Here is a 21,942-nt window from a genome sequence, read left to right as displayed (position 1 = left end):
GCCTCCTAAGGACACCAACACAGTTGAAAGGAGGAGGTACAATTCGCCTATCATTGTAGGAAGATTCTGTAGGAAAATTCTTTGAGTCCTGTCTGGTGAACTTCATTCTGGGGTGATGACCTAGGTGCCCACAGAAAGGGCTCCGAGTGCCGCCTCTGGCACCAGTGCCATAGGTTCGCCACCACTGTTTTAGGGTATGGGAATAACAGATACTTTCTCCGAGGGTATTTATGCTTTTTTGTAACTGCATGATAAAAAAAGCCCATGATTGTGAAAAACAGCCACGTGCCACGTGTTCTTTCTTTTATCACAGGGCACATAGCTGCATTAAGTTCAACAGATTAATGGATTGATGACCACGATCATTAATTTAATGGATTGTAGTCTTTAGCATTTTTATGGACCACACATAGATATAGTTCATGGGGATCCATGAAAACTATATTCCAAATAGATGGAAATCAGATGTGAAAATAGGTTTTTGCCCATTTTTCCCAGGCACTAATCAACTGTTGAGTGAAGTGGCGTAACTAGAAGCTGATGGGCCCCCAGTGCAAAGTCTGTGCCAGGCCCCCGACTATAATGTATGGGCCCGGGAGCAATCGCAACCTCTCCACCCCTTCAATTTGCGCCCCTGTTGTGAAGTTTAATACATTGTAGTAAAATGTGTCATGTTTTTTTCAGTATTACAGAGGCAGTGAATGCAACTAAAGATCGTGTAAAATACCTGGAGGCACTCTATCGTCATTTTGCTGCCTTGAACACAGACAACAATCCAGAAAACCTCATAAACAGTATCTTACCTGGTTTCTTCAACAGTGTACAACAAATGGAGATGCTATCACGCCACTTCTCAAAGAATGGATTTTTAGGTCTATTGCTAACTAAGGTGCCACCTAATATTACTGTCAATGTATAAGTGCATTCATTTGGACTTTCCCTCCAATATAATATTTAAAGGGAATGTCCAATTTCAGCAAATTATTAATATTGTTGGTGGTATTCAAAGTGATTTAATTTTCTAATATTCTTTAAATATCAATTCCCTGTGGTATGCTTAATCTCTGCTTGCTGTTATTCAATAGGAGATTGATTGTTTGCTTCCAGTGGATAAAAATCTGTCTTGGTCATGGGATGTCACACAAGTGCACTCCTCATTATTTAACGCAGTTCTGACGACTCATGCACCTGTGTGACATAACCATGGACTTGTTTTTATGAACTGAAAGCAAACAAAAAAGTTTTGTTTGCTGAAACAACCCTTTACATTAGTATTGGTTGTATTTTTGAACACTTATTTTTTGTCTGTTTATAACAAAGGTGGCCCTTAAAGAAAATCTAATACTTTGTAGATATCATTTTAAACCAGGCATGACTGCAGACTGATGTAAAGCTGCTGATACAGCATATTATCTTTCATTGGAGTTCTTTAGCCAAAAATCCATTTTTACAAATATGCTAATGAAGTTTGGGCACTCCAAGGCATACGACACATGGTGTCTGCACTCTCCCATTAGCCTAATTATACAAAGGTGTTATACAAATGTTCCCGAGAGCTTGGCAACGTCACAGATGAAGGGGAATAGGAGGGGCTGGATGTTAGCTACGCTGGAGGCATGCATAATTAGGCTATTTGGAGAGCACAGAGAGCCTTGTGTGATATGCACAGGAGCACCCTATATTCTGTAAACATCAACCTTTACACACTACTCTGACATGATTCTTCCAATAAAGAACATATTTTTAATTTTCAAAAGGAATCAAAGTTTGGGTTCAAAGCCTTGTTAAAATGTTTACTGGGCTCTCAGTATGGAACTTAAAGCATACATTTATGACCACAGGATTTGTTCTGGTGATTGTCATTTTCATATATGGTAGAACTTTTAGAATAGAGTTTGGAGATCATGAACTCCAGTTAAGAATGTAAAATAATCAACCATGTAAATAAGGCAGAATACAATCCAGGAATATGAACTTTATTCAAAAGATATGAGCGTATAGACTGCCCGCCCCCTGTAGTATATAGCCTGACAGCCCCCTTTAGTATATAGCCTTCCAGCCCCCTAGTATATAGCCTGCTAGTCCCCTGTTGTAAAAAAAAAAATTAACAATGTACTCACCTTTCCGATGCCCCCCCATAGGTCCTATTCTTGCTTCGGATCCTCTTTGGGTCCTTCGGTCTTCTTCAACTCCTCTTCGGGTCTTCCCGCTTAGCTGGCACACACAATGACATCAGCCACTTGCCAACGTCATTGTTTGTGAGGCGCCGACAGTGCAAGGGAACCTGAAGAGGACCCAAAGGACACAGAGAGACACCAGAGCATCGGAAGCAAGAAAAGGACCTCCAGGGTGTCGGAAAGGTGAGTACAGTGTTAATTTTTTTATAGACTCGTTTATAAGCCAAGTTAGGGTTTTTCAGCACAAATTTTATACTGAAAAACTCGGCTTATACTTGAGTGTATATGGTAATTGTTTTATTTCTAATAAAAACTTATTCATAAAATGTAATTCAAATAATGAATTAAAATTACAATAACAGTCTCATCTAAAAAGAGACACGTTTCACAACCTAAACCGGACTCGGATATGGACCAACAACGAGCCCGCTTCGTGCTACAAAATGTCTGATGAAACTGTTATTACATTTTATGTATACGTTTTTATTAGAAAAAAAAACAATTATATTCCATAGCTAGGGGCCCCAACAGTAATTTTTTTGAGGAGCTATATGCTCATATTTTTCTATTGAGCTAAACCCTCTAGAGTTCAACAGTGGGTAAACTGAGGGCCATCCCTGCGGATGGGTTATTTAACTGTTAAAGTTGGTTGTGACTGCGACAAAACCAAAAAAGTGAGCACACACCTATTATCTATTTAGAAAAACAATCTTTTAAACCTACTGCACAATATAAGCGCTTTCTGATATTTTTTTCTTTTACACAAATATCACCAAAATAATTGGAACTTAAGGCACTGTTTTTAATACTGTCCTGACTTTTATTCCTATACAGTGTTTCTGCATTCTGTTTATGCTGTCTTTTTTACAGTTCATGCATGACTGTAAAAAAGACTACATGAGCTGCAAACTTGGGCAGGATTAGCACCTCCTCTGAGTTTTGTGGCTTAAGCAGTCAGTTTACAAATGGGGCCATGGAAACAACGACTGTGTCTATGAGTCCACTGAAATGAATTTGTATACTAGTTGTTAAATCAACGGTTAGCACATGGACAAAAACTATGAGACTACAGTTCAGCGCTGCAGTCTGCAGCTAAGGCTGGCCTCATACTAGCTGAACCATGATCCTACCTAAAAGATTTTATGCTGGATCTGTTACGTCTCAAGTCTGTTTTAACCATAAGTTAACCAAAGTGGAACAAAGAATGAATAAAACCTGTTTAGATTTATTTAATATGCCAAATGTGTTGCTACAAAGAGCAGCTTTCAATCCAGCCAAAAATATAATAGAATTGTTTAAATAAAAAGTGAAAGATGTTTATTTTTAATTTGGTATCTAGGTATCCAATCAGTTGTGTCTAAATTGCAAGTCTTTCCTGAGGGAAGTAATTTCCGTAGAAAACTCAAAGGATCGACTTTGGGAAGTTATAAGGGAACATATCACGAAAAATAAAAAAGAAACATTATCAATGACAGGTTTTGGAGAAGAAAGAATCCTTAAAAGAGAGAAACTTAAAGTAAAAGTGTTAAAAAGTGACAATAGTCTTTATGAACGGTAAGAAATGGTAAAGATGACAATCATTACAAAACTATTCTACCTCCTCCTACCGCATTTGCATATGTTTTAAGTAATTATGGATACATTTGTAGATTATTAAAATTAAGTACTCTGGGCTACCATGTATCTCCACGACAAGAATATATGACATTAGTCCTTTAATTCATATTCAGTAATATCACGAAACACATGTTGAACAATAGAATGGACATTAGACATTATTGCCCTATAGCTCAGGTGGTATCTAAAAACTCATGTGCCAGAGGCCAGAAGTTGAATATGGGGTCTCTACCCAACTTTTCCTCACGTCCATCAAGTATGTTTTTCCCCCTCATCCCCAGAGAAATCTATATTTATTTTGGAAACAAATAAAAACATCTTTCCCTTACACCTTGGATACAGAAGCTCAGCCTTATGCATACTTTTAATAATTCTAATATTATCTGTATACTAAATTTTCATAGTGAGAAGTAAATGTAGTGATAATGGAGTAGATAATGGAGTAAAAGGAGAATACTGTAATTCTTACAGCTACACATTTCTCTGTAGCCTTAGTTACCTGGCTATATATTGATCTATTGCCACTGCTAAAATTAAAAGATTAATGGTCTCCCAAGTAGGGGCATATCTGGGAGCTTGTGTCATAAATCTCAGTTCACTGAGAATGGTTGAAGGATATACAATGCTTAATTTGCAAGACGTCAAAGGTGATCAAAGTGTTGTACATCCGTTTGTGGATCCACTTGGCTTATGGGTCAGATTGCAGTTGCGACTGCTACAACCTCTAAGGTAACGCAACTGTCTTTTGTTACATCCTTTATGCAAAATGCTAAACATGTTCTAATCATTGTTTATTCATCAGCATGACTCTAAAGTAAATTACAATGCGCTACTGTGTTCCAGCGCATGTTCTTTTGGTATAGACGCATCTAGTATGATGTTTTAGATTTATATATCATAGTCACAGATATCTTTCCATATTTAAGTAAAATGTTGGTAATTATCTGGATCTCTAAGATTTCCCAGGAGATTAGCTGTCAAATATACTAGTTCAAAGGTGATCATATAATTATGACATAATGAGCTATTTTGACCATTTTGACTTTTATAGGTTCTTAAAATATTTCCAGCACTTTTCATAGTTTCCTTCTATATCCTGAATGTGTAACTTTTTGTAATTGCAGCATTCAAGCCTGCCTAGCAGTGTACATATGCTTTCAGGAAGAAGTACAGCGTTTACGTGAATGGTTATTAGGGGCACATGGACTTCAGAGATACTCATCTTTAAGTTCTGTTTCTACTGCACCTGGAAGATTGTCTTCTTTGCAAACTTCCAAAACCAGTAAATCCAACATGAGGGTAACATTGTCAGTACCTTCCAACTCTGGTATGTAAATATAAATATATTTTGCCAATATATTTTTTTTTACAATTCTACTATAAGTATGACAATTTATATGAGAATTGTTCTCTGGAGTTACTTCAGAGGTAATCATGTGAAGAAGAATCATGTGACTCATGTGGTGGAATCCTCACAGTCACTAAAAAGAGACTGCAGTACTTAGCCATAACTCATTCACAAAGCTGACCAGTGGGGATACAGGCGATTTATGTATGATCTATCTCTCTATTTTAAATATTCCTAAAATTAAATAGGTCTCTGTAACCATTTGTGCAGCAGTCTAATCATACCAGATAAAAAATATATAGCAGCTTCACTATGTTTTAGCTATATTAAAATAACTATTGTAGTCTTTGACCTCTTCTTCTATACTCATCTCTAATTATCTGTAGTAAAGCGTGTTATTCAGGTCTTGAGTGTGTTCTGTGTATGTGTATCTGAATGTCTTATTGTGTGTCTGCATTTGCATAAAGTCCCAGAGTAATGACAAATAAAAGGACAATAGAGATCAAATGAGCCACAGACCAGAATGTGACAGGAAAATGTTCAAGTGATTATGTCTTAGTAGAGTAAATCTAGTGAAATGTAATGAAATTCCAATGTAATGAAGTCACTGCTTGGTGATGTGCAACAAAACTTAAAAATCTGTATTCATGTTAAGCCCATGAGTTACTTGTGCACAGAAACTGCAGCACATAATTAAATACCCATTGTCATCTTTAAAAAGCAAAATGAGATTATATGAAACATAGATCATTGGAGATGTCTACACATATTTTCATTCTGTACTTCAAAATGTATCCAGCCTCCCACTTTAAAGAACCCAAACATCAACGAGTAGTCCTAAATCTAGCATGCATGACTACTCATATTCTATAACCCAAATATTCTTATTATGGGTGTAGCATAAGACTGAATTTATTGTGCAATAACCATGAGCAGCATGAAACATTTACAAGCTTACTCATTATAATGAACTATTTTTCTCCGATTTAAACCCAGCTCAGAATGATTGACAGGTATCGGCCTCTTTGCAAAATGTCAGTTGAGTCCAGCCAGCCAGTATGGTGGCAGAGATTATCCACCCAGTGGACACATTTCCTGATGAATGGTTCTCTGAAATGCCAAAACATATCAGAGTAAACTTTTTCTTGAATAAAGGGAGCCTACCACATTTTGTATCTTGCCTTTGGGTAACATAACACTGGTGACAGGTTTCATGTGACATGTTTAACAGCTTCACTTATTTCCAATAATTTTGTAGAGCAACAGAATGACTATCAAAGCAATGGTGTGGCTATAACAGATGATGACACAATCATGTACCATTTGGAAGCACTATGTGTAAAGCTGAAGCAAACATTGGACATAGCAGACAAGCTACAAGAGGTAAGATCGCCTTTTGGTCCACTAGCAGAACTATAAAATTTGAAATGTTTAAAGCAGGTGAACATAGTATACATAAGTAAAAGGATTAGAACCTCGAATGTCATATATACATTATTGTCCAGTTATATACACATTGTTAAACTGTTGTTGTCCACTATTAATATCTGCAGCCAATAGTGTATTCAAAGACAACTGAAAGAGTGTATCATATCATAACACCAGAAAAATATTTTAACTATGAATTTGATCATTACAAACTGAGGTACAACAAAAACTAGTGACTTATAGAAACTTGTCAATTACTTATTTTAACATTGTGGCTGGTACTGTATTTTTTCCCAATAATTTGAAATGAGTAACTGTGCCTTTGTAAAATAAAGGGGTACAACACTTGTTGAATCACAATGAAGCCTATAGATTAAGCCTATGGGTCATTAGAATGCAGGCCTCTAATTAAGCATACTCTAAAGGACATCAATGTTTACTTCCTGGAAAACTTTTTAAATAAATATGTATGTGTTTTATGGTGGGAGGATTGTTCCTCTTAAAACATTTTGCCTGCATGGCCCTGGAAACCGAAGCCTGACACTGGCTACCTCAATTTCACCCAAGTTCCATAAGTCAATTGAAATTTAATAGGTGTGGAACTGACAGTTTCAGATTTCAACATGGTAATCTAAGGGGATGTGAGTAGTTATATATTATTTTTATCTTCACAGTACAAAATATTATCAAAGCAGACAGAAGGCCTTAGAAAACCTGCCCAGGAAGATCTTATGGAAGATGAAGATATTGAATCTGGAAGTTTATTTGATGTTGCCATGCAAGAAGATCCAAAAGATTCAGGTCTGAATAAATAAGCATATACAAGACCTTTACCACACATTCCAATTGTACCAGTTATAAGGGACTGGTGTCACCGGGAACCAGTGTGTAGAAACTAACAAACCAGTACATATGTTAGATCAGTATCTTTTAAGTAAACATTGTCTCCTGCAAATTGCCTGAAGTGTACAGGACTATGTACCTTTAGTATTAACAGGAGGAACTCCAGCACATCCACGGGAAGTAGGTTAAAACATATTTTATTTGCTTCATTAAAAATCCATCAGAAACAGAGCTTGTATAAACACAGTGTATAGACTTTTAGTTAGACATAACCTGTGAACATTTCAACTTAAAAAGGTTGCAGTACTTTAAAAAAAGTTTCTTTAGAAAAATAGATGATGGAACTGTACTGTTTGGTTTCTTAGCACTAATGACCAAGCCTTAGATTAGAACGTCTATATTGGATAAGTGTAGATCAGTTCATGGCAATCCTAACGCTCAACTGTTTGAAAGAATGATAAGCACTGTACAACAGTATTCTGTTAGTAGCCAATGTGCCTGGTGTTACAGCTCAACTGCAAGAAAAAATGACTGCCACTAAAGTGTAGAGTTGTGTTTGGAAAATAATGAAAGGGATGTTGCACTCAGTAGAACAATGTGACCTCAATAAATAGATGATCAATAGGGTGGCATGAACCCTAAGTTTAATAGCAGCAGAGGACCTATTGATGTTTACGAGATTTGATTGTGTTTTGTCATGAGGCCATTGCATCTTACTTTTGTTGGCTTGCAGAGGTAATATTCTTTCTTCTACATCATTAGATGCCCAGACTGAAACTACTTCTATCCAGCCTCAAATTCCGAGACAAATTACAAGTACACCTGGAAAATTGCAGACTCTTATTGAAGAAGATGAACCTCAGGTAAAAAACATGAACATAGCAATCATGAGAACAGGGATCTTGTTCTCGACAATTGATGCAGCCACAAGCATCCTGATGAAACTTGACAAACACATTGCTTGGCTATCTCTGGGATGTTCATAGGCAGTGAATGCTAGTGCTGGAAATAGGCAAGCACTGTGCTTAGATATTACCCAGCTTCCTATAGTATTCATTGTAGTGGCAGGACACATGCTCAAACTGCTGCTCCATGAATTAGTGAAAACAAAACCCCCGAAAACTGTGAACTACAATACAATACAACTTTATTTATCCCCTGGGGGGGAAATTATTTTGTACATAGTGTTCAGGCAATTGTTGCATAGTTGGAGACAGGTTTAAATATACAAATACATAAATACTTCAAGAGGCACATTCTTATATATTGCTAGTTCCTTGGTTGTATACAAACATAGTTACAGGACATTGCAATGCAGCACAATACAGGTTACATGATTACATTATATTTCATATAGGGAAGCAATTGCAGTCCAAAAATATACCAGTCACAATAACACATAGACACAGATTAGATAGATATGTATAGGGGATACTACATGAGGGGTGCTGATGCGGCGCTAACAGTGTTGTGGTAAAATAGTGGTGTGCTGCTTCTGGTGTTGGTTTGGCACAAGAGACAGTGCCCATAGCTCAGTTTTTGCCAAATACCGGCGCTTAAGCTGCCTGGTTGTGGCTGCCACTAAAGCCTTGGTGCAGCATTCTTCCTGACTTATGGTAAGATTCTGGTGAGATCACTTACATTTCAGGTGCTCCGATGAGGCTGTTACTGGTGACCTTGGTTGCCAGGATCCATTTTCGGCGCTCTGATGGAGCCCCTGCTGCTGATGAGCTGCTTAGTGAGGAGTGATAGTGTGAGAGGCGAAGTTAGAGCCGGGGTGGGGCGGGTTGGGTGGTTAGGTGGGGGGTTCTTTATTAGTGCCATTACAAGTACACAAGATTCAGAGGGGGAAAGGGCGATGGAGGAAAGAGGTTATTGTGCTTTTTGGATAACATTTTGAAAGACAAGAGTTAGACATTTTCTAATAGATAGAGATCCCTTTGTTTCCTTCTGGTTCATTTCCGGTATAATTCTCTGCACGTAAATAGTTGCACTTAAAAGTATGGTCAGGTATGACCTGTAGTCTCCAATTTATATGCCAGGACAAATTAGTTACAACTACCAGGTGTTACTCAAGATATATTACCCAGCCTCCTATAGTATTTTTTGTAACGGCAGGACACATGCTGGACCTCCTGCTCAATTAATTAATAAAAACAAAACCCCAATAACTGTTTACTATGGGAGTCCTAGAAGTTAAACTTCTAATTATCTGATTATTATCCTCAATCCTAGGGATACAGGATTTCAATCAAGCTTGTTACAAACCCTTTTACGCATTTTCAACTTTTACAGAAATCTCTAGCACGGCCAACAATTTTACTCCAACTGCTTCCCCTTTTAAATAGAGTAATTAGATATACACATGGTCCCCTACTTAAGAACACCCGACTTACAGGCCATCCCTAGTTGCAAACGTACCTCTAGATGTTGCTAATTTACTGTACTTTAGCCCTAGGCTACAATAAACAGCTATAACAGTTATCACAGGTGTCTGGAATGAAGCTTTATTTTTAATCCTGATTGTTATGACAACCCAACATTTTTTAATCCCTAGGCGCACCACGACGTTATACTACGTCCCCGGGGCTAGATGCTTAGCGCACCGGGACGTAGTATAACGTCCAGCTTCTGGGACTGGCTCACGAACGGAGCCGGTACCAGAAGCAGCGGCTGTCAGCTGTCTATCACAGCTGACACCGCGCTGTAACACCCGCGATCTGAGCCGACTCCGATCGCGGGTGTTAACCCCTTACACGCCGCGGTCAAGCATGACCGCGGCGTGTAAGGGTGTTCCTGCTGTGGATCGGATCCCCCGTGCCACTTACCGGGGGATCCGATCCTCTTCCGGGCAGCTCCGAGGACTGGCATGTGCCCCGGAGCTGCCCGGTCTCCATGGCAGCCAGACCCCTTCCGGGTCTGACTGCAAACTGTCTGAGCATGCGCAAGCTTGCTCAGACAGTTTACACTGCTCTACAATAAAATAGTATTGTTTAAGTTCAAGTATGTATAAGTAAAAAAAATGCAAAAACAGTTAACACTACACATTATAATAAAGAAAAAATAAATACATAAAATATAAGCCCCTAAAATGTCACTTTCCCATAAAAAACTTAATAAAGTATAAAAAACATAAAAACACAAAAAAACCCTGCATATTTGGTATTGCTGCGTCCGTAACAATCTGCATAATAAAACAGAATTGTTACTGGACCCGCACGGTAAACGCCGGAGGAAAAAAACGCAAAAAATGTTCCGAAAAAAGATAATTTTTAATTAATACCCTATAAAAAATGCTCTAAAAAGTGATTTAAAAATTTTTATGCACTCTAAAATAAGCCCACTAAAAAGAACAACTGTTCTCGCAAAAAATAAGCCCCTAACAAGATTTGTCAGCCAAAAAATAAAAAAGTTATGCATATAAAAAGATGGTGATGCTAAAATGAATAAGATTTTCTCCAAATTAGTTTTTATTCAGTACAATTGAATAAAATACACAAAACCCCCACATATTTGATATCCCTGCGTCCGTAACAATCTGTATAATAAAACAGAATTGTTATTAGATCCGCAAAGTGAACCCCGTAAAAAACAACCTAAAAAAACGCTCTCTGAAAAAGATGATTTTTTATTAATGCCCTTTAAAAATGCTCTAAAAAAAGTGATTTTAAAAAGTTACACAATCTAACATAAGACCACTAAAAAGAACAATCATTCTTGCAAAAAATAAGCCCTTAAACAGATTTGTGAGGTGAAAAATAAAAAAGTTATACATATGAAAGACGGTGATGCTAAAATTAACAACAATTTAGCCAAATTACTTTTTATTCAGTAAAAATGGTAAAAAATAAAAAATCTATATAAATGAAGTATTTTCATAATCGTGGCGACCCATAGAATAAAAATAATATACTATTTTTATGGTATGGTTAACGGCCAAAAAAAAAAACACATAAAAATTTTCCTAAAAATTGATGATTTTCATTTCCTCCACCAACAAAGAGTTAATTAAATCTCACCAATTAGCTGTAGATGCCCCAAAATTACATACCAGAAAAGTGCATCTCATGTGGCAAAAGAAATAAGCCCCTATAGGTCCACATTAAAAAAAGAAAAAAATTATAGCCTGTACAATGTGACATAGCAAATCTGATTTGGATGGCGCCTCCTTCCCTTCTATGCCCGGCCGTGCGCCCATACAGCAGGTTACCAGCACATATGGGGTATCCGTGTACTCGGTAGAAATTGGGTATCAAACTTTGTGGAGCCTTTTTTAATTTAATCCATTTTAAATGTTTAATTTTCCACCCAAAATGAGTGTATTGTGAAAAAAATATTACAATTTGCAGACTCCACCTCCGTTTTGTTTTAACCCCTATAAAACACGTAAAGGGTTAACAAACTTCTTAAAAGTAGTTTTTCATACATTGAGGGGTATAGTTTCCACAATGGGGTAATTTATGAGTCTCACTATTATTTAGGCCTCTCAGTGTCAATTAGAAGTTGAGCAGGTCCATCTAAGTACGGGTTTTGGCGATTTTACAAAAAATGTGAAAAATGGTACCCAAATTCTGAGCCTCATAACATTCTAGTAAAATATGTGGAATCTTAAAAAACCATGCCAACATAAAGCAGACATTTGGGAAATGTAAGTTATGAATTTATTTGTGTGCTTTGACTGTCTGCATCAAAAGTAGAGAATTTAGAACGTTGAAAATAAAGAATTTTTCCAAATTTTTGCCAAATTTTGTTTTTTTTCATAACTAAACGCAAAAGATTTCATCCAAATTTTTAAACTAATTTGAAGTACAATGTGTCACGAGAAAACAATCTCAAAATCCCCTGGATATCTCATAGCGTTCCCACGCTATAACCACTTATAGTGACACAGGCTAAATTTGAAAAATGGGGCTGCGTCCTTTAGGCCAAAAGATGCTGAGTCCCCTAGGGGTTAAATGCAATTGTCACAGAGACCAAAAAAAATGTGTCTGGGTTTACAATGACAAGTATACAGTTCCTACTTACATTCAAATTCAACTTAAGAACAAACCTACAGAACCTATCTTGTACGTAACCCGGGGACTGCCTGTACTAATTACTACCAAAGACATATAATAAAACTAACAATTGTACAGTGCAGAGTTAAACTAATTCATTTGTATATTACCTTATATATAGTTTACAGTCCATTGATCAGTATTATTACTTAATTTGTTGCCTTGTAGTATATATAAATATGTCTATTTTATTGTCAATAGCACATGTTTTTCATTATATGATTCACTTTTATGCTTTTCATTTTATTTTTATTGCAGACTGTAGACTGAATATTCTAAATAGCTCACCTAACATGTTTGACATATAAAGTAGAGCACAAAGCTCTATTTGCAGACTGGTCTGTATATGATTAATTTACTGGCACTGACTCATATGTGCTGTCTTTTTCCAGATGTTTGTGGAAGACTCCTCCATGTTAGATGGCCCATCTTTAAAATGTGTGGAAAATTCCCTTAAAGCAGCATCCAGTTTAAAAAATGTGCAGCTCTCTCCAAATAAGGAAGAAGATCAAGAATCTGGGCTTTCAAATGAGGAGAAGCAAATGTTAGGTATTTATTATCAGATGCCTGAATGAACCTTTCTTAACCACTTCAAAACCTTGCCATATAAATATTCATTCTAATGAGCCAAAGACTTCCCAATAATAGTTTAAATAATTCATGAAAACAGTCAGCCTTTCATATTAAAGGGAACCTGTCAGCAGAAATTACCTTGTCAAGCAGCTGAACACCTTCTACTTCCTCTGTTATTAATGGTCCTGCATCCAGACACATCACTGAACAGTTTTCCTGAAATCCAGAGCATGAAGTCAATCACATTGTAGATGGCGTTCACAGGTGGGGAGAGCTTGACTCAGTGTTAAAGGGGTATTCCCACAAAGACAAGTTTCTTATTTGTACTCAGGATAACAAACTAAGACATTCTCTAATTCACTGTTATTAACAAAAATACAGAATTTCACAGATATAAGTCCAACCTGTCTCTATCAGTCCTGCTGTAAACAATTTAGAACGTTGATAATGAATCAGAAATGAATAATTAAATTAGAAAATTTTGCCAATTTTTTCGTTTAGTTAATAACTCAACACAAAAGATAGAATATACATTTTATTATTCATTTGAAATACAATGTTTGACGAGAAAACAATCTCAAAATCCCATGGATATGTTCAAGAGTTACAAATGTATAACCTCCTATAATGACACAGGGCAAATTTAAAGAATCGAGCTTGGTCCGAGAGCCCCAAAATGGCTTAGACCTAAAAGAGGTTAAAGAAATCCATATGCATGGAACAAGTAAAAAAAATATAGCAGACAAAGTCTAGGCCATTTAGGCCAAAAAGTTTGGCCCTATCTCACCAGAGCACCTTCTTCCATATGCTTGCTGTGCATGGTACGAAGATTTTTGCAAGCTACATATTGCAACTTCTTAAGGCTTGCTTTCAGTAATGGCTTTCTTCTTACTACTCTTCTGTAAAGGAAGATTTGTGGAATGTTGGACTAATAGTTATCACCAGGACACAATCTACCCCCTCAGCCGTGTCCTTCAGAGTGACCTTGGACCTCTTACTGCTTCTCTAATTAGTGTAATATAAATGATTATACTTTGTATCTAAGTACTAAAACTTCATTATGGATATAACATTTGGAATAACATCTGCATGGTCTGTTGGCATACAACATGGACCATGCACCACTAATATGGTCTGTTAATGCTATGCCCATTAGAGAGGTGTCACATGCATGTACTCCATTTATTTTGATACCATGAGAGGAGCATCTGAGAGGACCATTATATGTGTCACAATTATAAGAGTGAAATGTCATATTTGAGATAGAAATTCTCATTTAAATGAGAAATAAAATGCATATAAAAAAGGTTATTAACATACTGATCTGTTTGTAGCGAACCTATACAACAGGGAAGACGTAGATGATGATGAGTGCACTCTGTCCTCTGTACTTTTGGAAAAACTGGAGCAGAAGATTGAACTTCTGACTCAGTACATAGATGCCGAAATATTATTGGATACAGAGAGGAGGTAAGTCATACAAATAGGATAAGCATTAATTTACAAAGGCTTATCACAATACTTTTGTGATCTGCCTTTCTTTAGTTTAGGGCAGTGATGGCTAACCTATGGCACTGGTGCCAGAGGTGGCACTCAGAGCCCTTTCTGTGGGCACTCAGGCCATCACCAGAGATGCATCCAGGTATCTTCCTGCAGTCCCAGACAGCCCAGGACTTGCTGTGCACAGAGCCATTTTAAAGTGACAGCTCAACCTGGGACTATTTTCTGCTTTATTGGCGTCCTCGGTGCTGGTATCAATTAAAACTGACAGAGAAGGGAGTATAAATCACAAATTAAATTTCTGTGTTGGCACTTTGTGATAAATAAGTGGGTCTTTGTTGTAGTTTGGGCACTCGGTCTCTAAAAGGTTTGCCATCACTGGTTTAGGGTATTTAATCTAAATGACATAGAAAATTATATATAGTATTTATAAATATTCTGTACCATGGATTTACTTTGCAGCTTCCATCATGGATAAACTTAGGGCCCCCTTTTCATGTGTAATGCTGATCTAAGTGATGTTAAGAGATATAGAAATATAGCTTGGTACAGTAAATCTATTGTTTTACGCTAGCATTATAATGTGGTCAAAATTAAATGTCCATTGTGGATGTGAAAGAAAAATAACGGCATTCAAGTTTTGTTTTTTTGGTCCTTTTTAGGGATCACAACCCTTTTGAAGAAGGTTATTCAGAATTCTTAGTTATAAACCAACAAGCAGAAAAGTACATCTCTGTGTATATACAAGCTTTGTTCCTTAGAAGAATGCCCTGCAAGGATGCCCTGTCTATTATTCAGAGGTAAACAAACAACTTATTTAGCAGCAAATCAACCTTTACTGTTTACAACTTACATAGAATGATAAATTAAAATGTTATATTTTCTTAACCCTTTCAGGACCTGGTCCTTTTTTGTTTTTTCATTTTTCACTCCCCATGATCAAAAATCCATAACTTTTTTATTTTTCCATGTCCAGAGCTGTGTGACAACTTGTTTTCTGCGTAACAAATTACACTTCATAGAGATGGTATTTATTATTCCATGCTGTGTACTGGGAAGCGGGAAAAAAAATCCAAATGCAGTGATATTGGTAAAAAAACGCATTTGTGCCGTTTTCTTGTGGGCTTGGATCTTACGGATTTCACTGTGCACCCCAAATGACATATCTACTTTATTCTTTGGGTTGGTACGATTACGGGGATAACAAATTTATATAGGTTTTATAATGTTATCATACATTTAATAAAATTAAAACCTCCTGTACAAAAATTTTGGGGGGGATTTTGCCATCTTCTGGCGCTAATAACTTTTTTATACCGTATATTCCGGCGTATAAGACGACCTGGTGCATAAGACGACCCCCCTACTTTCCTGTTAAAATATAGAGTTTAAGATATATTCGCCGTATAAGACTACCCCTTTTCCAACGCATACAAAACACCGGTAAAAATTAAAATTATGCCCCCCTCCCAGTAGCCATAATTAATGTCCTGCACCCCCCCCCAGTAGCTATAATTAATGTCCTGCCCCCCCAGTAGCTACAATTAATGTCCTGCCCCCCAGTAGCTATAATTACTGTCCTGCACCCCCAGTACCCATAAATAATGTCCCCCACCACCAAACAGGGCACTATATATTTAAGCTAAATAAAAAACATAATTCTTACCTTATCCCGCTCCTCTTCGTGCTGCCTCTCATCAGGGGATCCGGCGCAGGCGACGGCTGATGACGCGTCTGCAGGTCAGGTGCCGGTTCATAGACCTCAGCAGACCCAGCGTAGGCAGACGTGTCACATAGCCTGCGTCAGCAATGGGGTCGATGGCGGGTAAGTAGTGTGAGGTGGGTGGGACGGGGGCGGATCGGGGGCCCGTTCTAATTTTGAATTATGACAGCTCCGGGCCCTCCCTCATCCAGCGCACGGACCAGATGCAGAACAGTCTGTGCGCTGTAACAGGCTGTCACAATTCAAAACATCTGCCCGCTGTGCTGCGCCGAGTTATCAGCGCAGCGCAGGGGTCAGGTGCGGGCCTCTGACTGACCGGCAGCGGAGCTTCGGTGGATCGCTGGAAAGGTGAGAAACATTACCGGCGTATAAGACGACCCCAGACTGGACAGAAGATTTTTAAGTCTTCAAAAGTCGTCTTATACGCCGGTATATATGGTACTTTGGTGTACAGAGCTGTGGGTGGCGTAGTTTTTTTTGCAGATTTTGACGTTTACAATGTTATCATTTTTAGGACTGTACGACCCTTTGATCACTTTTTATAGAATTTTTAATTTTTTTTTAAATGACAAAAAAGTGCCATTTTCGACTTTTGGCACGATTTTCCGTTACGGGATTAAACGCAGTGAAAAAACGTTAAACGTTGATAGATCGGGCATTTTAGGACGCGGTGATACCTAATGTGTTTATGATTTTTACTGTTTATTTATATTAATATCAGTTCTAGGGAAAGGGGGTGATTTGAGTTTTTAGGGTTTTTTTATTTTAATTTTTTTTTTACTTTTTTTATTTTTATTTTTACTATTTTTCATACTCCCTAGGGTACTTTAACCCTAGGTTGTCTGTACGATCCTATCATATACTGCCATACTACAGTATGGCAGCATGTGTGGATTTTACTCCTCATACATTACATTATGTGCTGATAGCACATTGTAATACATGGGTTAACCTGAAGTAGCCTCGGGTCTTCGTGAGACCCGAGGCTACCATGGCGACGGATCGCCGCTCCCCGATGACGTCACGGGATGGAGGGCCGATCCTCGAAAAGATGGCGGCGCCCACGTCCCGCCGTCTTTTTGAAGCCACCGTCAGCTTTGCCGGCGGCCATCAGCGGGAAAACACCCGCGACCGGTGCTGGCACAGATCACGGGTGTGTTACCGGTAAGCCTTTGCTGCTATATGCAGCAAAGACTTACCGGCTATGGAGAGGGCTCAGCGCGTGAGCCGTCTCCATGCACCCGCGCGCGTGAACAGGTTAATATTATGAAGACATGCAAATGTTGTGCATAGGGTGTTAACACATTTGAAATGTTCAATTATCCAGGCATACAGTACCCCACCAGGATGCCCCACCAGGATGATATCCTTCCACTTGTGCCTGCCCAGTTTTGTGCCTTTTGTGCTTATTTGTATAGTCTTTATGAAATGTTTGTGAACCCCTTTTAATAGAATCACTGGTGCTTTTAAAATGGTTAAAAAGTAATGTAATTTATAAACTACATATCCTCATGCAAGAACATAAACACAGCAGCTGATTCTGAAAATAAGAACAATCTCCGTTATTAATAATGCAAGAAATATAGAAAAGTTGAGCATATTACCGTAAACCACCGTAACCATCCATCAAACCATATGTAGAATTTGGTGAAGAAATTAGTGACAAATGAAATCTAACTCATTTCTAACTAATGTTTGATTTCTTCAATAGGTTTTCTATTGTCAGCCACAGGCAAGGCATTCAGCACATTGTCAGTGAGTGCTATGTGGAGGTGTTTGACTGGTTCTATCTTGAACTAAAGGATGTTCAAAGTGTATATGAAACATTTAAGGTAATAAAACATTGGGACAGATGTCTGAAGCTGTCTGAAAGTCAGAATATTTCTAGTTGCACATGGCAACCAATCACAGCTCAGCTTTAATTTTACTACTGCTCATAAATATTTTAAAAGGGCACTGTGATTGGTTGCCATGGACAACTAGAAATATTCTGAATTTCAGACAGCTTGATAAATCTGCCCCATTATGTTTAATGTAAAGCTACTGTTTCATTTTGCCCTTGATGCTTGTATTTTTTTTTTTAGTTTTTACAAAATGGCTCCTATCTCCTGCATGACCCTGTTTTGTTATACTTATATTGATGGAATTTGTTATTTTCTTTTGTGGCCTTTTTTTTCACCCTTTCAGAATGAACATATTCATTGTAAAGAAATCCCTCATTCTTAAAACTAGGAATAATTATTGTACTCACATAATTTTATTTAATTGTAACAATAATCAGATTGTTAGTGTACTTTTTTGAGGCAAAGCAAGGTTACATTTTGTACTTTGATATCCCAAAAATAAAATCCAGTGTGTGCAATTGCCTATAGAAGTCATATTAGCAATAGGGTATGTAAATTATCATATTATGTACTATATATGAGGATCTAAATGCTCTGTGTTCTAAGTTTGAATGCAAAATTTGTACATAGCAAACATGCATAGCACTGGTCTCAACGTAAGAGACACCTTACAAGCCCACTTTGGTTCCTAGGCCTGGGTGTGATAGCACACTGTATACCCTTCAAATAATGTTCCTGACATTGGGTTCACTGAATTGCACATTTTGTGGAGCTTCAGTGATGAATATATTTGTATTTTACTATACATACACCTTTTTCAGGATGAGCCAGTTTTACCAAGAAACATGCCATCTACAGTTGGAGCTATTGTGTGGTCAAGACAATTGATGTCAAAGATTGAAAACACTATGAAGGTAAGAATATATCAGATTTTTATTTTCTTTCCAGATTTTTATATTGCTTACTTAGTGATCAAATTTTAGAAAGAGAGTATAATGCAATTCTATGCATGTTAGTCTTTTAAATGAACAAGAAATAGTTGTATCAACTGAATTCTCTTACACTTTTCTTTTTGACAGGCCTTTAAAAATGTTCGAATTGTAGCTACATGCCTTACCTACTCAGATACTATCAAGCTGTACAACAGAATAGCTTCCTCTTTAGTGTCATATGAAGACATGTGGTATCAGAAGTGGAAGTCACAGATAGACAAAGGTCTAAATGGACTTAATTTTACATTATTTGTCTGGGATCATTCCAAACAGAAGCTTATGGTGAACACAGATATGAGGTAAGTATCACAACACAACACAATATGATATGACTTTATTGATATCACAGGGAAATTATTTTGTACATAGTTTCCAGACATACTGTTACATGCTTATGGCTTACATTAAAGTCACATTTAAGCTATATACATTATAAAGAACATGCGAGTAAGAGGACAGAAAAAAAGACTGGAACAGAATAGAAAACTTTGACATTCCAGACCACTGAAGGGTATGCAAGGTCAATTAATTATTGCTTTTATCGACACCTCCAGAATGCACAGGGGGTGCAGGAAGTGAGATAGAGTTGCCCACGCTGGATTCGGGTCCGGCCGGGATTTAATAAGGTAGTTCCTCCGCCATCCACCAGGTGGCGCTGCTGCGCTGAAAAGCATTTGAACGCGTCGGAATTCATCGAGGCCGGCTGAGTGCAGGTAAGCGCGTCCCGAGCGACACATTTTCCGTTTTTAAATGCGGCGGTTTTTCCGAATCCGTCGGGTTTTCGTTCGGCCACGCCCCCCCCCGATTTCCGTCGCGTGCATGCCGGCGCCGATGCGCCACAATCGGATCGCGTGCGCCAAAATCCCGGGGCAATTCAGGTATAATCGGCGCAAATCGGAAATATTTGGGTAACACGTCGGGAAAACGCGAATCGGGCCCTTAGTAAATGACCCCCAATATGTGGTCACAACTGTAAATGGCTGAAAGTCCTTTCAGTGAAACAGAGACTTATCAGTAGAGTAGGCTGTCACCAACTTCTCATTTGACATAAGCCCAGTCCGTAACAGGATTATATTTGGTAAGAAGTCAACCCGGTAGCATGTATATTACCGAGACGCGGAGGTGGAGATTCATGGATTGAGATAGAAGTTCAATGCAGGTTGAACTTACTGTTTTTGGTAAAAACAATGGGCAGAAGGTGTGATGTGCTTATATTGACATCCCCGAGGTGGCCCTGGAGATTCCACCTTGGATCAGATCCAGGACCTTGGATGAATTTTAGCTTCTCACTGGGAAGTAATAGGATCAGGATTCTGGTCTCATCCATCTGGATCTATGGATTCTGAGACCAAACATGATTCACTTACTATGCTCCCATTGAGAGTTCTGTCTATCTCCCTTTCCTAAACCACCAGAAAAAACTGAGACCCAGGTACATATTTGCCTTGCTGCCCTGATCCTAAATATGTATTTGGCCTTGGCCTGGGAAGAATCATAACTGGTATATGGAGTTCTTGGATTTATGATCCTGTGTCTCTTTGTAAAAGTGGAGGGAATTCTAAGAAAAGCCTCCAGTGCAACTTGGTCTTTGGACGTTTCAGTTCTGGTGCTCTAATACGCCGTGTTCGGCACTAGATTCTACCATGGATTGGCAGATCAATCCATTGTGGGTATGGGGGTTGCTGGAATGTTCAGGGGGAAACAAGGTACATAGCGTCTCACTGTGCAACTTGCTATTACCAAGCCTGAAGTGTGGGCGCTTGAGCTGAGTGCTGCTGGAGCCACATGTATAACAATACATGGTATTTGCTGGATAATATTTTTAATATTGCAATGGTATCTATTTATGGTCTCTATTAGTGGAAATATTTTTCAATAATTTATTTTTAATTAGTTCATTTTTATCCTCTTTATGTATAAATAATTTATGTGTCTAAATGGCATATGTATTTAAAACTAGGATCCTTCAACTGATTGAAGAAACAAAATGGATGTTGAGACTGGGGATCCCAGTTCCAGAAGCAGCTCTGCTGGCATTTCACCAGGTACTGTTATTTTTTCTTATTTTTTTTATTAAACATTGGTAACAAAGTACATGCAAAAAACAAGGAAACAGAAAATTGAAAAAACTTCAGAAGATTTTTAAATAATCCCTCCTTCCACCTCCCCCAGTTAACAGTGAACGCTGAGCTAAAAAATAAAACATTTTATGAATGTATGGATGTTTTCTCCACTTACTTCTTACCTCATGTTTCCTTTGTATACTCTCACATGGCCCACTACTATTGGACAATGCCATCCATATTATCCTAAATTCTCTCCCTTGATTACTCATCTCCTGATATTCTGCAGAGATCAAGAGAGCCATCCTCTCATTGATACATACAGCAGTATAAACTACTCAAGTAATTCAAATACATTGGCACTATATTGTGGAACAATAAAAGGAGGAAATGTAAAAGGAGGGCATGTAAATGAAATGCATAAATAAAAGCAAAATCAAAATTTATGAGATACATTCCAGGAAAGATGGTTGAAGTGCTGAGCTAAAACCCTTTTTTTGGTGAGGACTTTGCAGACTACCACCAAATCAGTTATTGTTTGTCGCAGAGAAGAAATGCCCCAAAAAGGTTTCATACTAAGATATATGAGGTTTTTGTACTGGGGAGCCTGGGCAGGGATTTACTAAGACATATGAGGTTTTTGTATTGGGGAGCCTAGGCAGGAATTTACTAAAATTGCTGAAATTTTCCCTAAAGTGGATGTCCTAGCCTTATAAAACTTCTTGAGTACAGTGGGACAGAAAACCACTTCTAAACTCCTAAAATGGAAAAATACCA

General features: G+C 37.9%; 1 protein-coding gene across 1 annotated transcript in view; it reads left to right on the top strand.

Annotated features, from left to right (window-relative positions):
* The window catches only part of LOC140121911 (dynein axonemal heavy chain 5-like), a 200,949-nt gene that overhangs the window by 15,777 nt on the left and 163,230 nt on the right, over positions 1-21,942 (top strand). Inside the window, exons 6-18 of the mRNA XM_072142073.1 lie at positions 685-889; positions 3,517-3,731; positions 4,919-5,121; positions 6,401-6,525; positions 7,245-7,371; positions 8,176-8,276; positions 12,863-13,019; positions 14,378-14,513; positions 15,206-15,343; positions 17,978-18,098; positions 18,932-19,024; positions 19,190-19,401; positions 21,063-21,147. Coding sequence (XP_071998174.1) covers positions 685-889; positions 3,517-3,731; positions 4,919-5,121; positions 6,401-6,525; positions 7,245-7,371; positions 8,176-8,276; positions 12,863-13,019; positions 14,378-14,513; positions 15,206-15,343; positions 17,978-18,098; positions 18,932-19,024; positions 19,190-19,401; positions 21,063-21,147 — 1,918 coding nt within the window. The remainder of the gene's footprint in view (positions 1-684; positions 890-3,516; positions 3,732-4,918; positions 5,122-6,400; positions 6,526-7,244; positions 7,372-8,175; positions 8,277-12,862; positions 13,020-14,377; positions 14,514-15,205; positions 15,344-17,977; positions 18,099-18,931; positions 19,025-19,189; positions 19,402-21,062; positions 21,148-21,942) is intronic.

This window comes from Engystomops pustulosus, chromosome 3 (genome assembly GCF_040894005.1).
Source record: "Engystomops pustulosus chromosome 3, aEngPut4.maternal, whole genome shotgun sequence".
Classification (NCBI taxonomy): Eukaryota; Metazoa; Chordata; class Amphibia; order Anura; family Leptodactylidae; genus Engystomops; species Engystomops pustulosus.
This window is presented reverse-complemented; position numbering and strand designations above follow the sequence as displayed.